General features: G+C 39.7%; 1 protein-coding gene across 1 annotated transcript in view; it reads left to right on the forward strand.

The window, feature by feature from the left end:
* The first annotated feature begins 1,220 nt into the window (after window positions 1-1,220).
* Window positions 1,221-14,469, forward strand: part of lmln (leishmanolysin-like (metallopeptidase M8 family)) — a 29,708-nt gene continuing 16,459 nt past the window's right edge. Inside the window, exons 1-7 of the mRNA XM_028808302.2 lie at window positions 1,221-1,382; window positions 8,785-8,882; window positions 8,960-8,990; window positions 9,137-9,219; window positions 9,998-10,115; window positions 11,630-11,808; window positions 12,116-12,221. Of these exons, the coding sequence (XP_028664135.2) occupies window positions 1,254-1,382; window positions 8,785-8,882; window positions 8,960-8,990; window positions 9,137-9,219; window positions 9,998-10,115; window positions 11,630-11,808; window positions 12,116-12,221 (744 nt within the window). The 5' untranslated portion in view covers window positions 1,221-1,253. The remainder of the gene's footprint in view (window positions 1,383-8,784; window positions 8,883-8,959; window positions 8,991-9,136; window positions 9,220-9,997; window positions 10,116-11,629; window positions 11,809-12,115; window positions 12,222-14,469) is intronic.

Genomic DNA, 14,469 nt, shown 5'->3' on the forward strand with positions numbered 1-14,469 from the left:
TGGGTGTGTTTGTGTGTGTCCTGTGGTGGGTTGGCACCCTGCCCGGGATTGGTTCCTGCCTTGTGCCCTGTGTTGGCTGGGATTGGCTCCAGCAGACCCCCGTGACCCTGTGTTCGGATTCAGCGGGTTGGAAAATGGATGGATGGACAGTCCAGTCTAATTTATCATCCAGCTGCACTCCCAGATATTTATAGGTCTGCACCATCTGCACACAGTCACCTTTGATGATCACGGGGTCTATGAGGGGTCTAGGCCTCCTAAAATCCACCACCATCTCCTTGGTTTTGCTGGTGTTCAGTTGTAGGTGGTTTGAGTCGCACCATTTAACAAAGTCCTTCATTAGGTTCCTATACTCATCCTCCAGCCCATTCCTGATGCAGCCCACGATAGCAGTGTCATCAGCGAACTTTTGCACATGGCAGGACTCCGCGTTGTATTGGAAGTCCGATGTATATAGGCTGAACAGGACCGGAGAAAGTACAGTCCCTTGTGGCGCTCCTGTGTTGCTGACCACAATGTCAGACGTGCAGTTCCCAAGACGCACATACTGAGGTCTGTCTTTAAGATAGTCCACGATCCATGCCACTAGGTATGAATCTAATCCCATCTCTGTCAGCTTGTCCCTAAGGAGCAGAGGTTGGATTGTGTTGAAGGCGCTAGAGAAGTCTAGAAACATAATTCTTACAGCACCACTGCCTCTGTCCAAGTGAGAGAGGGATCGATGTAGCATATAGATGATGGCATCCTCCGCTCCCACCTTCTCCTGATATGCAAACTGCAGAGGATCAAGGGCGTGTTGAACCTGTGGCCTAAGGTGGTGAAGCAGCAGCCTCTCCATGGTCTTCATCACATGTGATGTCAGAGCAACAGGCCGAAAGGTGACCTTGAGTGCTAAGATTATAAAACGGGATTTTCTAATTGTCAAATATAACCAAACAATTGTTTAGCCTTACCTATGAAATGTAATCCCACGGGATCTGGTTTGGAGCATACAGCGATTTGTTCAATCCCAAGCAGCACATTATTCATTACTTCACTCCACTGCAGTGCCACTCGCAATATGGCGGCGACATTGACGTACGACGCTGTTAGTCATGCGCCGTCTAGTAATTCTATGTGTATGCCCGGGGCGTTGAAGTATAGGACTTTGTAAACCAATCCCTACGTCACTTCCAGGGCACGTCGGGCCAGAGGCGGGATCTTCCTTGACGTGACGTCGGTCTGTCAGGTCGCCGGCTCGACGATGGTTGCGGATGATGGCGACGAGATTGAGCTCCTGCAAAATAGTCTTTGGATTACTTCGTCATTTGTATCTTTTTGTAGTTGTTTGTCACGTTTCTCACTGTCATCTTTGTAGGCATCGTGTCCCGACTACTTCTGAGGTGAGTGGAATGGGAAGGCAGTAATACGTCGTTCAATGAGCAGTTACCGTACAGTGTTGATAGTCTTTGTTGTGTTTTTAAAGCGTTGTATTAATTATCATTTTAGTTGAGAATTAAAACGTTTTACATATTCATTAATTTATCCATAAGATGCACAGTAAACATGCAGTTTGTAATATGTTAATACTATATTTAAAAAGATGCTCTGTCCAGTTTACCAGTTGATATTGTATTTTGCTCGCCGTTTCAGCAGTCATTTATGGTCAGTGTGTATTTATCGCCGTAGAAACGAAATCAGTGTATTCAATGTGTCAAGTATTTGTTTGCGAACCGAATTTTTAAAAATAGTGCCTTTAAGTCTGGGTGTTATTGCTAAAACCCCTTTAAAGTAACTTATGCGTATTAACTCGGAACGGATGAGGTGGAAAAGAAGTTGAAAAAACAGAGAAGGACTTTAGAAGATAGAGGATTAACGATAAGTACGAGGAACAAAAAACTTTTGAAGCTTAATTTTGATCAGGATTCAATTGTTAACCTGTAGGGATAGCTACTGAAAAGACTAGATACGTTTAAATTGTTGGGATCAGTTGTAGCCCAAGGTGGAGAATTACATGCGGAGACAACCTACAGAGTGCAATGTGGATGGAATAATTAAAAGAAGGGATCAGGAGTAATGTGTGATCAAAGAATTAAGGCAGAGGTTAAAGGTAAGGTTATTAAGACAATGCTAAGATCAGCAATGATGTATGAGCATTAAAGGGATAACAGCAGGAGTACAAATTGGATGTGGCAGAAATGAGAATGTTGAGATGGATGTGTAAAGTTACAATAAAGGACAGAATAAGAAATGAGACCATCGGAGGTACACTACAAGTGGAAGAGATGTCAAAGATGTACAGGAAAGTAGGTTGAAGTGGTATAGGCAGGACTGGTAATGAGGAGATACAATGGTAATGTGGGCAGAAGAGTGATGGGAATGGAAGTATGGGGGAAGAGAAAGCGAAAGGCTGATCAGTTTCACTGACCCCCACATAGATGTGGGAAGATATCAAAATGAAGAAGAATATCATTAAGTCTTAGTGTAGGTCATGAAATCACACTTTTGCTGTTAAAACGTGTCTCAGAACTGTGCATGAGAAACTAAATGTAATAAGTCCGGTCCGCATGCATCTCCTTCTTTTGGCTACTCCTGTTAGGGGTCGCCACAGCATATCATCTTTTTCCATATCTTCCTGTCCTCTGCAAGACAGGTATCTCCAACAGAGGTGAGAGCTAGCGTGTAATGTACCACAGTCTCAGTATTTGATTACATTTATAGAGCCTTATACTTGCAACCTGCATAATCCAGTTCTGTGTCATTCATAAACTTATTTAACCAACTCTTTTAATTCAAAATTTCTTTCATTTTCTAACCCACTTAATCCAGGCCAGGGTCGAAGTTGGGGTGCTGTAGCCTATCCCAGTTGGCACAGGGCACACTCCGAATAAGGTGCCATTCCAGGGTAAACACACACCAAACACAAACTAGGGCCAGTTTAGCGTCACCAGTTAAATTAACCTGCATGTCTTTGGACAGTGGAAGGAAGCTGGAGCACCTGGAAGAAAACCCACAGAGACATGAGGAGAACATGGAAATCATTTACAGAATCACAAAAGTACAAAGCTTTCTGTGCTACCACATTTGTGGCACAGGATGGTTAGATAACTTGACCTGAGTCTCACATTTACTCACTTGTGGAATCCTTACATTTCAATTTCATAATTATCTGGGGTGTCCACAGGCTTAAGGTGTGGTGGCTCTAGCTTTGGCCTTTAAATTTTTAAGCTGCCAGTTCAATCCCAACCACTGTGTGACTACTAAGCTGTCTGTGCACAGGTCCTCAAACAAAAACGGAAAAACAATTACCGCACTGTAGAGAAGCTGCATAGCTCTTGAGATCATTATAAAAAAGTGTTATATTTAAACAGATTTTGCTATTTTATTGATTAACTGTGTAATGACACCAGATATGCTTGGACAGCAAATATGCCATGAAATCAAATTTTAAAAAAGCATCTTAATCACTTTATCATTTGACTTTCCTATAATGTCTTACACTATACACCTACAAAGGATAGGGGCGTAAAATACTTAATGTTTGATTTAATAATATTAATGCATTTTCAACCACTATAGCACATTGAACACAGGAAGCATTGTACCAAACATAATTAACAAAATGCTTTAAATTAGGTTGAAGAACAATTGGAACTGTGATGTTGTGCAGCAGTCTGCCCCTGTAATCTTCAGTCTTGTCTTACCAACCTGCCAGACAACTAAGGTCCTCTGATGCCAGCTTTCTCTCTTGTCTAAAAATGTGTTTTTCCAACCATTAGTGAGCACTTGTACAGCTTTATGGCTTCTACTTATTAGGGAATCTTTCTCCTGGTCTTTCCATGAAGCTCCACTGATGAAGTGATTCAAATATAATTTAAAGCCATGCATTTTGGTGCACTTGATTGCTTTCTTATTTATGGTAATTCAATCATGCTGTTATTTCAGGCTCTATCATCATTACAGTACCACTCTTTTTTATATACTTAAGTACATTTTGGCCTACACTGAAACATAATTAAAGTTTTTGTATTTAACATTTTTTAACAGTTTCAAAAGTGCATTATGTAAAGTTGATGAATATCTACTTACAGTAAAGAAAAAAAACAGGAAATAAAGTTTTGTACCTTGTTATAATTCCACAAGGCAGACTTTTTCTAAACAAGCAGAACAATCTTAATCACCAGATATTTGATAAGTCAATTCAATCTTAAAACTGTTAAGATTTTTAATCTAAATATAAGCAAATCACACTTGCTTAGATTTTAATTTTTTGCAGTGCATATGGCTTCATTAATCCGCCAGGAGAAGAGAAGCAGCACCATACAATATGCCATGAGGCCGGGTAGCAATAACATTATTGGTTTAATGATCAATACAGTGACAGAAACGAAACAGAAAATCAATAATACACTTACACTTAGATTTAGTTCACACCTCCATCTGAAGGTTCTTAAAACTATCGAGTTCTAGGGGGCTTTGCCCTCTGCTCGCTTTGCTTGCCAATCCCCGGGCTAGCCACTTTGCGGTTCAGCAGCTGATGTACAATTTAAACAGATTGTTATTTTCATGGGAATTGTTACATATGCATAATAGAACTATTTTACATTACAGTGAGTAATTAACCATATTAAAAAAATAGTAAAATGTAATAATTTGAATGTAAATTATGTTTCATGTTGTGTTAAGAGTTATTTGTTACGTAATACGATTTCATTCTATTTGGATTTGAAATTAACACGCAAGTAGTTTTTAAACTTACACTTTTACTGTAAAACTTAAGTAAAAACAATTTTTGGAATAAAATTTTCGGCAATATCGCATTGAATTTTGATTCGTGACAACGCAACGTATAACTGCCCGTGAGTGAATATCGTTTCTTTCCTTCTATTAAATAATGTTTGACTCTGAGATTTGTTAATTGTCTTTGCGAAAGCTATTCTAACAGGAAACTGTTAACGTTTTAATACGAATGGTATATCAAGATCTCCTTTGGTGTCTAATGCTATCCGCGGGAGTTGTACTACATTACCTTCCTTGGATACATCCTTCTTTCAACAGTAATTTGGGTAGTGGAAGACCGTACGGTTGTAGATATTCTTCATAATATTTATTAGTCGATGTTTTCATCTTCCGCACCATCACCACCAACTGTTTCAGTATAGTCTATTGATACGCATTTAACCAATTTTTTGTGTAACCGATCAACAATTTTCATGTTAATTTGTTTGACTTCATCGTTTCTCAGTGCTAGGATTGCCTGTGTACTCATTTCTTCTGTTGATAACCCTTCGGGATGAAATTCTTCAATAACATTTGGACATAATTAAGTCTTCTTTTATTGGGAACTTAAAGTGAGGAAGAGCTAAGAGAGCAGGAACTGTGTCTGTCAGAAGCATTTACACGAATAAGAAGTGAGAGGGTCGTGTGCATGGTTGAATATGGTTGAGAGGAGGGCTTGACTTAAAAAAATCTCACGGCCAAAGTCTCGTCTCACGGGACTTGAAATTAACTCTTTGAAAAAAGTCTTGTCTCAGGATTTCCTTATATAATAGAGAGATATAAAGATAGGCATTTGTATATTCTTAAATTTAGAGTTGTGACACATTAAGTTGCAAGTCTAAATTTGTATAATCATGAATTCAAGAAAGAGATTGACATAAATATGTAGTATTTCCATAGAGATCATTTTTCAGCAAAACATTGTGGTAACAGTTTTGGATTGGCTGAAAATTGTGTGCTTATCTGTGGCTTATTGATGACGGTGCGGAAATATGAACACATTTCACAAATCCTTCGGTCACTTCATTGGCTCCCTATCCATCTCTGTATCGAATGCAAACTCTGTTTGTTTACTCACCAGTGTAGCCATGGAAATGCTCCACAATATCTTAATGAACTCCTTATACTACAATCCACTGCAAGAAACCTGCGTTTTGCAAATACCTACTGCCTTCACCCCCTTTGACTAAACATCATACAATGGGTGACCGAGCCTTTGCAGCTGCTGCTCCACGGCTCTGGAATGCCCTACCAGAGAGCCTGAGAACACAGCGGATTGTGGGCTGTTTTAAAAAACAGCTAAAGACTTTTCTATTTAGGAAAGCTTATTAACAAGAATGCTATAATTATTGTTGTTTTATCTTTGTTTTTATCTTGCTTTGCCTTTGTTTAAACTTTTTATGTAGCACTTTGAGATTTACTGCTAATGTAAAGTGCCCTATAAATAAAATACATTCTTATTATTATTTCATAGGCACACAGAGTTTCATTTGTTGTTAATTTTAATACTATGCTAATACCTTAATATTAGAGCATTAGAATATTAGAAAAATGTTTCACAGAAACAGGCCATTTAGCCCTTTTCCACCTTGCTAATGAAAATATCACAACTTGCCACAATTTCATGGTTCATTTCCTCAGTCCTTATGCCTCTAACTGTCATCCACGCAGAAAGGTGATCTACATTGGAGCTGCAGAACAAAAGATGGCGTGACCAAATATCTGGGTCTTGATTCTGTTGTTTTGTTTTTTAGGTTTAGGGCAGTAACAAAATCCAGCTATTTGCAGCATAATCAGTCACCGTTAAATTTGAAGTGATCAGTTTATCAGCTGTTGATTTAATTTGTGCTTCAGTGAACAGAAAGTAGAGAGTGTGGGTTTTTTTTTTGCATTTTAGAAAGAAAAAATTTTCATTGACTTTCATGGTATTACTTTTATGTTGGACAAACCTCCAATGTTGGAAACCATCAGGTGGTTTTAGAAATTGGGGAGTTCAAAAGTAAATATACAGCATAGCATGTGGAAAAATAGTTCTGTTTTGATTACAATAATACATCCATTATCCAATCCGCTATATCCTAACTACAGGGTCACGGGGGTCTGCTGGAGCCAATCCCAACCAACACAGGACGCAAGACAGGAAACAAACCCTGGGCAAGGCAGCAGCCCACCGCAGGGCACACACACACCTACCAAGCACACACTAGGGACAATTTAGAATTGCCAGTGCACCTAACCTGCATGTCTTTGGACTGTGAGAGGAAACCGGAGCACCCGGAGGAAACCCACGCAGACATGGGGAGACCATGCAAACTCCACACAGGGAGGACCCGGGAAGCGAACCCGGGTCTCCTAACTGCGAGGCAGCTGTGCTACCACTGCGCCACCGTGCCGCCCCACATTAATACATATTGACATAAACTCTCTGAACTGCTTAATCCACTTTTGGGTCACGGGTCAGAGCCTATCCCAGCAGCACTGGGCACAAGACAGAAAACAACTATGGACAGAGTGCCCAGTCCATCACAGGGCACAGACACACAAGTGAAACCACATTTTTTCCCATTTAGACCAATTGAGGGCTGCTAGTTAAAATAACCTTGGGAATGTGGCAGGAAAACCGATGCTGTTTAGATGCCAGTTAACCTGACCTAGACTTGTTTGGGATGAGAAACAGAAACTCAAACATAATAACAAATGTTATGTTCATATGGAGAGAGAATTGGGAAAAGGGAAAAAATCCAGTCAGCTGGGTGCGGAAATAAATAAACCTCCAAGTTTTCTAAGGCCAAAAGACTACTTAGCCACCTACAGTGTTACTAACAAGATACTCTTGTGGATCTTTCTTTATCTTCCCAACACTGCAGGTGCCATCAGTAGACTTTGGCAAAGTGGTAGTGATGCATAGCTTCACCACTGAGAAAACTGACTCCCTATGGGGTCTGCTGCCAGATCAACCACACAGAATGGGCATGATAGGGCTAAGAAGGTCATAAAAGCAGGAAGGCCATTGAATGGAACTGTTTCTTTGTGAAATGAAGAGACCCTAGTTTAGAGGTCCATGAAGTTAACATTCAGGAGACACTAGTTGGATTCTGTCTTTTTTCCGGCTTGGGCGCACCTTGGACTGAAATCTGTCAAGGCCAGGTATAGGGTGGCCCTGTCAATCCAGCTTAGCATGTGTCCACTAAAGCCATCAGCAGGACAAGCGGATGAAGAGAGTGTGACGTAACTTGATTTTTTTTGCATCTTGCTTGGAGTTTTCTGTGTTTATGTGGCATGTCATTTGTGTTTTCTTTTATCTCTGCTGTATTATTTAAAACTTTTAAAATTGTATTTGTGCTTTTGAAAGTGCATTTTCTAAGAATAAGTTGAAATGTAAGAGGGCCATGAAATCCATGGATTGTCTCTATGCAGCCACTCACCTTATTCTTTGAGGTCTTTTAATTAATCGTTCAAAGAAACTGAAGTAACTTGGTAAGTGACATTTTATGATTGAAATTAGGTGTTGGGTAAGGGCATTGATTTTTGACATTAATGCATAGGAATGAACCCTTTCAGCCCTGGATTTTCTGTTTTTATGGGAAAAATGATTTTGTGAGATATTCTACCTTTGGAGTGTCTAGTAAGCTCAAAAATGAAATAAAAACAAAAACAAATTATCACTATTGTTATACAATAGTTGGCAATAAAATTGAGAGTGGTCCGCATAGTCTGGAAGCGTCCATTGTCACTTCTGTGTTTCACGGACTGTATGCCAGTCTCTCCAGTCTGCACTAATCGTAGCAGGCCCGGTTCCAATGGCTGCAAACATACCTGAGTTTTACAAAAACGGATCCATATTTATGTACTAGTAATAGGATGTTGGGGCCTAAAGGGTTACCTTTTAATGGTTTATTGCAATTTTAGCACAGGGCCCTTATCTTTTTAAGGAACTTGTCCTTCATATGTGATTCTTGTATTTTTAATTTTTTTTTGTATTCTTCTTTCATAAAACAGTTTTGTATTTTTTTCTTTGAAACTTAGGTAGTTTATGGAGTTCACCTGGAATCGGATCGAATAGTCAAGAGAAGCACTGATCAACAGTTAAGGATTAAAGTTGTCTATGATTCAAGTATAGATAAGTAAGTAGAAATTAAAATGAATTTGGTATTAAAAAATATTACTCTGTAGTTCTTATCTCCAGCTTTCTTTTTTGCAGTTTGGATCCAGAAAAAAAAGAACTAGTTAAGGTAAGCAGAGGTATTTCTTAGTTCATGCAACTACAATATTATGTTAATCTGTTCAGTTAAAGCTTTCCAGTCCTAAAGCAATAATATAATACCACCTATGCATTATTTAAAACAATAATTTGATTTTTCTTTCTACTTCTTCAAAGGACAAGCTTTTTCCACGAGCCATTGACTATTTGCAAAAAGCTTTTCAAGTTCGTAAGCATGCTGGTCCCATTCTACTTGGCAGGTATGTTTCCATATGGAAAGCATGAAAAATTAAAATTAGCATGAAAACAGAAGTTTTTGGTCAAGTATGACTGGAAGTAGTTGTGTGTGTTTCTTGCAGTAAACTGGCCTCCCTTCCAAATTTGGTTCCTGCTTTGTTTCAAACATTGACAGGCTTGGCACTGGCTAAGTGAAGCAGGCAAGCAGTTTAGTAAATACTGTGTAATTCAGTTAATTTCTAAAAGATTGTGTCATAAACAAGACAAAAAGAGCCACAAAAATGTTTGGGGCAGCCACCCGTATATTGTTCCTGGCTGCAAAAATGGATATTAATAATGCACAGATGTGTACAGACTGGAGTCCACAACAGAACTGACACAGTAGCAAAAAAAATGGCGGCTTTAAAGGCAACCAGAGGAAGTGACGTCATCAGTGGGGCCGGAACTGGAAGTGGTGTTATTTGTCCCAGGACCGGAAGTGATGTCATCAGTGGGGCTGGTTACCGGAAGTGGCATCATTGATGCCAGAACAGGAAGTGATGTCATCCGGGCCAGGCGGGATTTCCTGTAACTGGTCTGCAACCAAGTGAGAGAAAGAGTTAGTGCAATCTGTCACCCCCTGGTCTGGCATGGAATTACCCTCATTCAGGCCCTTTAGCTGCCTCCCATGTGCATATGTGAGACAAAATTTATTACGAGTACAATATTGATTATTTTCCCAAAGTCCAACAAAGACCATTTTATTTGTAGTGCTATTTTTGTCCCTAATATTTTCTGCATTTTTTTATTATTTTAATGCAGACAATGTGCTACTAATCTGTATCTGAGAAAAAAAGATGATCCTCACAGATATTGCCAGGGTGCTTGTGCTGAAAACAGTTATTGTGGACCAATTCTTGTACCAAAGGAACATCTACAGGTCAGTTTAAACATATTTTAACAGCTGGTTTGTTTATCAGGCATATTTACAACTCACTGATTTAATACAATTAATGACATTGAGATTCTCATTTATCCATTCAATAATACATTACATTTACTTGTAATACTAATTAAAATCAAATAATTTTCCTAAGATTCTTCTTCTTTCGACTTCTCACATTAGGGGTTGCCACAGCTGATCATCTTTTTCCATATCTTCCTGTCCTCTGCATCTTGCTCTGTTAATGTTAAATTCGTTAAATTGATGTTAATGTTAAAAGAATGTTAAATATTTTATCTAAGATTATACTGTTATATTATACTGATATTCGCCCAAACGTGAATATCGGCAGAGTTTCTTTGCAGCCTTTGTCGATTTTCGTAAAGCGTTCGACTCATCAGTTGATTGAGCTGCCCTGTGGGACATCCTGAGGGTTCGCGGGATCCCCTTGAGGTTGCTGGATGTCATGGCCGGCCTGTACACTGGCACTGTGAGTGCTGTGCAGAGTGAATGCAGAACCTCTGTGTTTTTCCCAGTTGATTCTGGGGTTCGTCAGGGGTGTGTTCTGCTCCTACTCTGTTCAAAGCTTGTATGGACTGGGTGTTGGGCAAGATCGTGGGGTCCAGCAGCTGTGGGGCATCTGTAGGTGAAGAAAGATTCACTGATCTTGACTATGCTGCCGATGCTGTGATCTTTGCAGAGTCAATGGAGGCTCTGATCGGGGCACTCAAGAGACTGAGCGAGGAGTCTGAGTGTCTGGGCTTGCGAGTGTCCTGGATAAAAACCAAAGATCCAGGCCTTTAATGACCTCTTGGGCACAGCCATCAGCAGTGTGCCTGTTTTGCGGAGAGAGTGTCGACCTTGTCGAGAGGTTTATTTACCTCGGCAGTGACATTCATGTCTCTGGTGACTCTTCCTGTGAAGTCAGTAGACAGATTGGGAGAGCATGGGGGATCATGAGGTCTCTGGAAAGGGGTGTGTGGCACTCCCGATATCTCTGCAAAAGGACCAAAGTCCAAGTCTTTAGAGTCCTGGGGCTTCCTGTCTTGCTATGTGGTTGCGAGACATGGACGCTATCCAGTGACCTGAGACAAAGACAGAACTCCTTTGGTACTTTGTCTCTCTGGAAAATCCTTGGGTACCATTGGTTTGACTTTTTGTCGAATGAGCGGTTGCTCATGGAGTCCCGAATGAGGCACATTACCTGCATTGTGAGGGAGCGTCAGTTACGGCACTACAGCCACGCGGCGCTCGTAAGATCCTCATTGTTGGGGACCCGAGTGGCCGCCCACGTAACACCTGGCTGCGGCAGATAGAGGGTCATTTCCGGAGGGTGGGACTGGACCACGTGTCTGCCTGGGGGGTTGCCAACTGGGATCCCGAGTTGTTTCATCATGTAGAGGGTGCGGCAACACACTGTACCAGTGCATGCTCCCCAACTTGACTTGACTTGACTTAATACTGTTATAAAAATTATGCAGTTGAGGAATGCTCATTTTTTTGTTTTCCAGCAATGTATGGTGTGTGCTGATAATGGAAAGTACTGGGGGCCAAGAGGTCAACCAGATGGTGTAGGCATTTTGGATGCTGACTTTGTACTCTATGTGAGTGGCATAACAACAGAAAGGTGTGGACAAGAAAATATTGTGGCTTATGCTGCTTACTGTCAACTGGAAGATGCATTAGACAGGTATGGAATAGTATTGGAAGATTCTGAAAAGCCCGTCTGTTTAGTAGTATTCAAGCTGATGATTTTTAATATAAATATGAACTTGCAAACTGCATTAAAAGTAACATTAGTTTATTATTAATAATAAAATTGTATACCTTAACTCAGAAACTGCACATTTTTGGAAAATGGCAATCAGATTTTTTTTTTAATGTGCTCATTTTTTTTTTGAGGAGTGTTCAGTATTTCATTCTGTTAAGAAGTTACAAAATAGTCTTTTTTATGTTATATATCTGATGTTTGTTACTTTTCTGTTCTCTTTAAATAGACCAGTTGCAGGATACGCCAATCTTTGCCCAAATATGATTTCTACTCAGACTCAGGAATTTATAGGCATGTTATCCACGGTGAAACATGAAATTATCCATGCATTGGTAAGAAAGCTATATTGTTGCAGAGCATATGTAACAAAGCTTCCCTAGCACCCTTGAACAGTGTAATAATGTTTGTATTAAAAGATTAAAATTATTTCATGTTATACTAATACTCATTTTTCCATTGGGATAACAAAGAGATAAATGTTTTTACAAACCTCTTGATAAGGCAGTTTTGATTTAAACTGTATTTTGATTGCCATTATGAAGTTTCCATTCCATACTCATTCTGAATAACCTCTGTCTTTAAATCACTGTCAAGGAGCCAGACAAATTCAAGTAATTTTTCAGAATTTATGCCTGAATATTGCTTGAGGCTCAATAATATTTTAAGCTGTCGTCTAATTATAGTGTTCAGCTGAACCAATATGATCAGTCAGTGCAGTTATTCATGTGGCCCTGCCATCTGCTACCTGTATGTCAGTAGATGTGTGTGTGTGTGTGTGTGTGTGAGAGAGAGAGAGAAAGAGAGAAAGACAGTGAAGTTACTCTCATATGATGCAAATTGCTTTTGGATGCTCAAAAAATGGTGGGGAGGAACACAATTGTGAATTAACAGACTCTGGCTACATCTGATGACTACATATTTGTTTATAAGCACTCTAGCCATGTAAGCCCGTGCTGTAAAAAGCCCCGGGTTCTAGAAACTATTGAAATTGTCAGGAAGACACTGAAATGTAGAGATGTCAAGTAATACAAAGGAACTACTCTGGGCATCAATGTCTTATGAGGATTCATTTTGCCTACATGCTCGCATCGCTTGTGCATTAGCAGTGGGAGGAAAAGTAAGAGGGATACCGTTTTGCAAATGTTAGCGACAAAGCAACTTTGTCTTTCTTCTGAGGTTTTGTTTTACTGACCTGCTGGACCCCTTGTGTTATTAGTGGCTAAGCAAGTTTTCTGTTTCCTTGGAGGAGGAGCCCTCACCCCGACCACCTCTCATTTCCGGGCCGGACAGACAGACACACACACTTCCACACGAAGACATGTATATATAAGATACATTAGTCTCCATTTTCGCCTTTTGTTTTTTACCCCCTTAAACAGAGCCTGTTAAAAACACTCTCCAGAGCATGTTATTTTTAAAAACGCTTTCTCACTGTTGCACTGTGGATGGGTGAAAACAAAGTTTTGAAAAAGCAGAATATAATGACACTCTGATTTCTCCATGCTTATTACGTGGCATTTCCCCGATTGGATTCTGCTCATTACTTTTCCTTAGCCACTCTGCATGCCTTATACTCAAGCATTACTTTTAATAACAAGTCCACCTTTTGCTGTTGTACATGTGTAAACATAAGCTTCAAATTAATGTCTAGCGTGTACGACCCCTCCTTTTCCTGTTTCTGCTGATGCTCATGCCCCATTTAGGTGAACAACTATGTCATATGCATTTTCGATGTTTTTAGTGTGGGTGAAGATAATTTCTTAAAACAATGTGAAAATATCATTGTGAGCTGAGATGATTTTTGTTTAAAAATAGACTTTTTAAATGAAAATGTAGGCAGCCTTAGTTGATTTGCTGTCTGTAAAAGTGCAACTCCTTTAATAGAGTACTAAGACTATACAGTCATATGAAAAAGTTTGGGAACCCCTGTTAATTCTTTGGATGTTTGTTTCTCATTGGCTAAATTTTCCTTTTAATATCTGACATGCCTTATGGAAACAGTAGTATTTCAGCAGTGACATTAAGTTTATTGGATTAACAGAAAATATGCAATATGCATCATAACAAAATTAGACAGGTGCATAAATGTGGGCACCCCAACAGAGATATGACATAAATACTTAGTTGAGCCTCCTTTTCAAATCTAACAGCCTCTAGACGCTGTCCTCCTATAGCCTTTGATGAGTGTCTGATTCTGGATGGAGGTGTTTTTTGACTATTCTTCCATACAAAATCTCTCCAGTTCAGTTCAATTTAATGGACAGCCTGCTTCAAATCTTCCCATAGATTCTTGATGATATTCGTCAGGGGACTGTGACGGCCATTCCAGAACATTGTACTTCTCCCTCTGCATGAATGCCTTTGTAGATTTCGAACTGTGTCTTGGGTCATTGTCTTGTTGGAATATCCAACCTCTGCCGTAACTTCAACTTTGTGACTTATGCTTGAACATCATCGTGTAGAATTTGTTGATACTGAATTGAATTCATCTGACCCTCAACTTTAACAAGGGCCCCAGTCCCTGAACTAGCCACACAACCCCACAGCATGAAGGAACCTCCACCAAATTTGACAGTAGGT

Source organism: Erpetoichthys calabaricus, chromosome 8 (genome assembly GCF_900747795.2).
Source record: "Erpetoichthys calabaricus chromosome 8, fErpCal1.3, whole genome shotgun sequence".
NCBI lineage: Eukaryota > Metazoa > Chordata > Cladistia > Polypteriformes > Polypteridae > Erpetoichthys > Erpetoichthys calabaricus.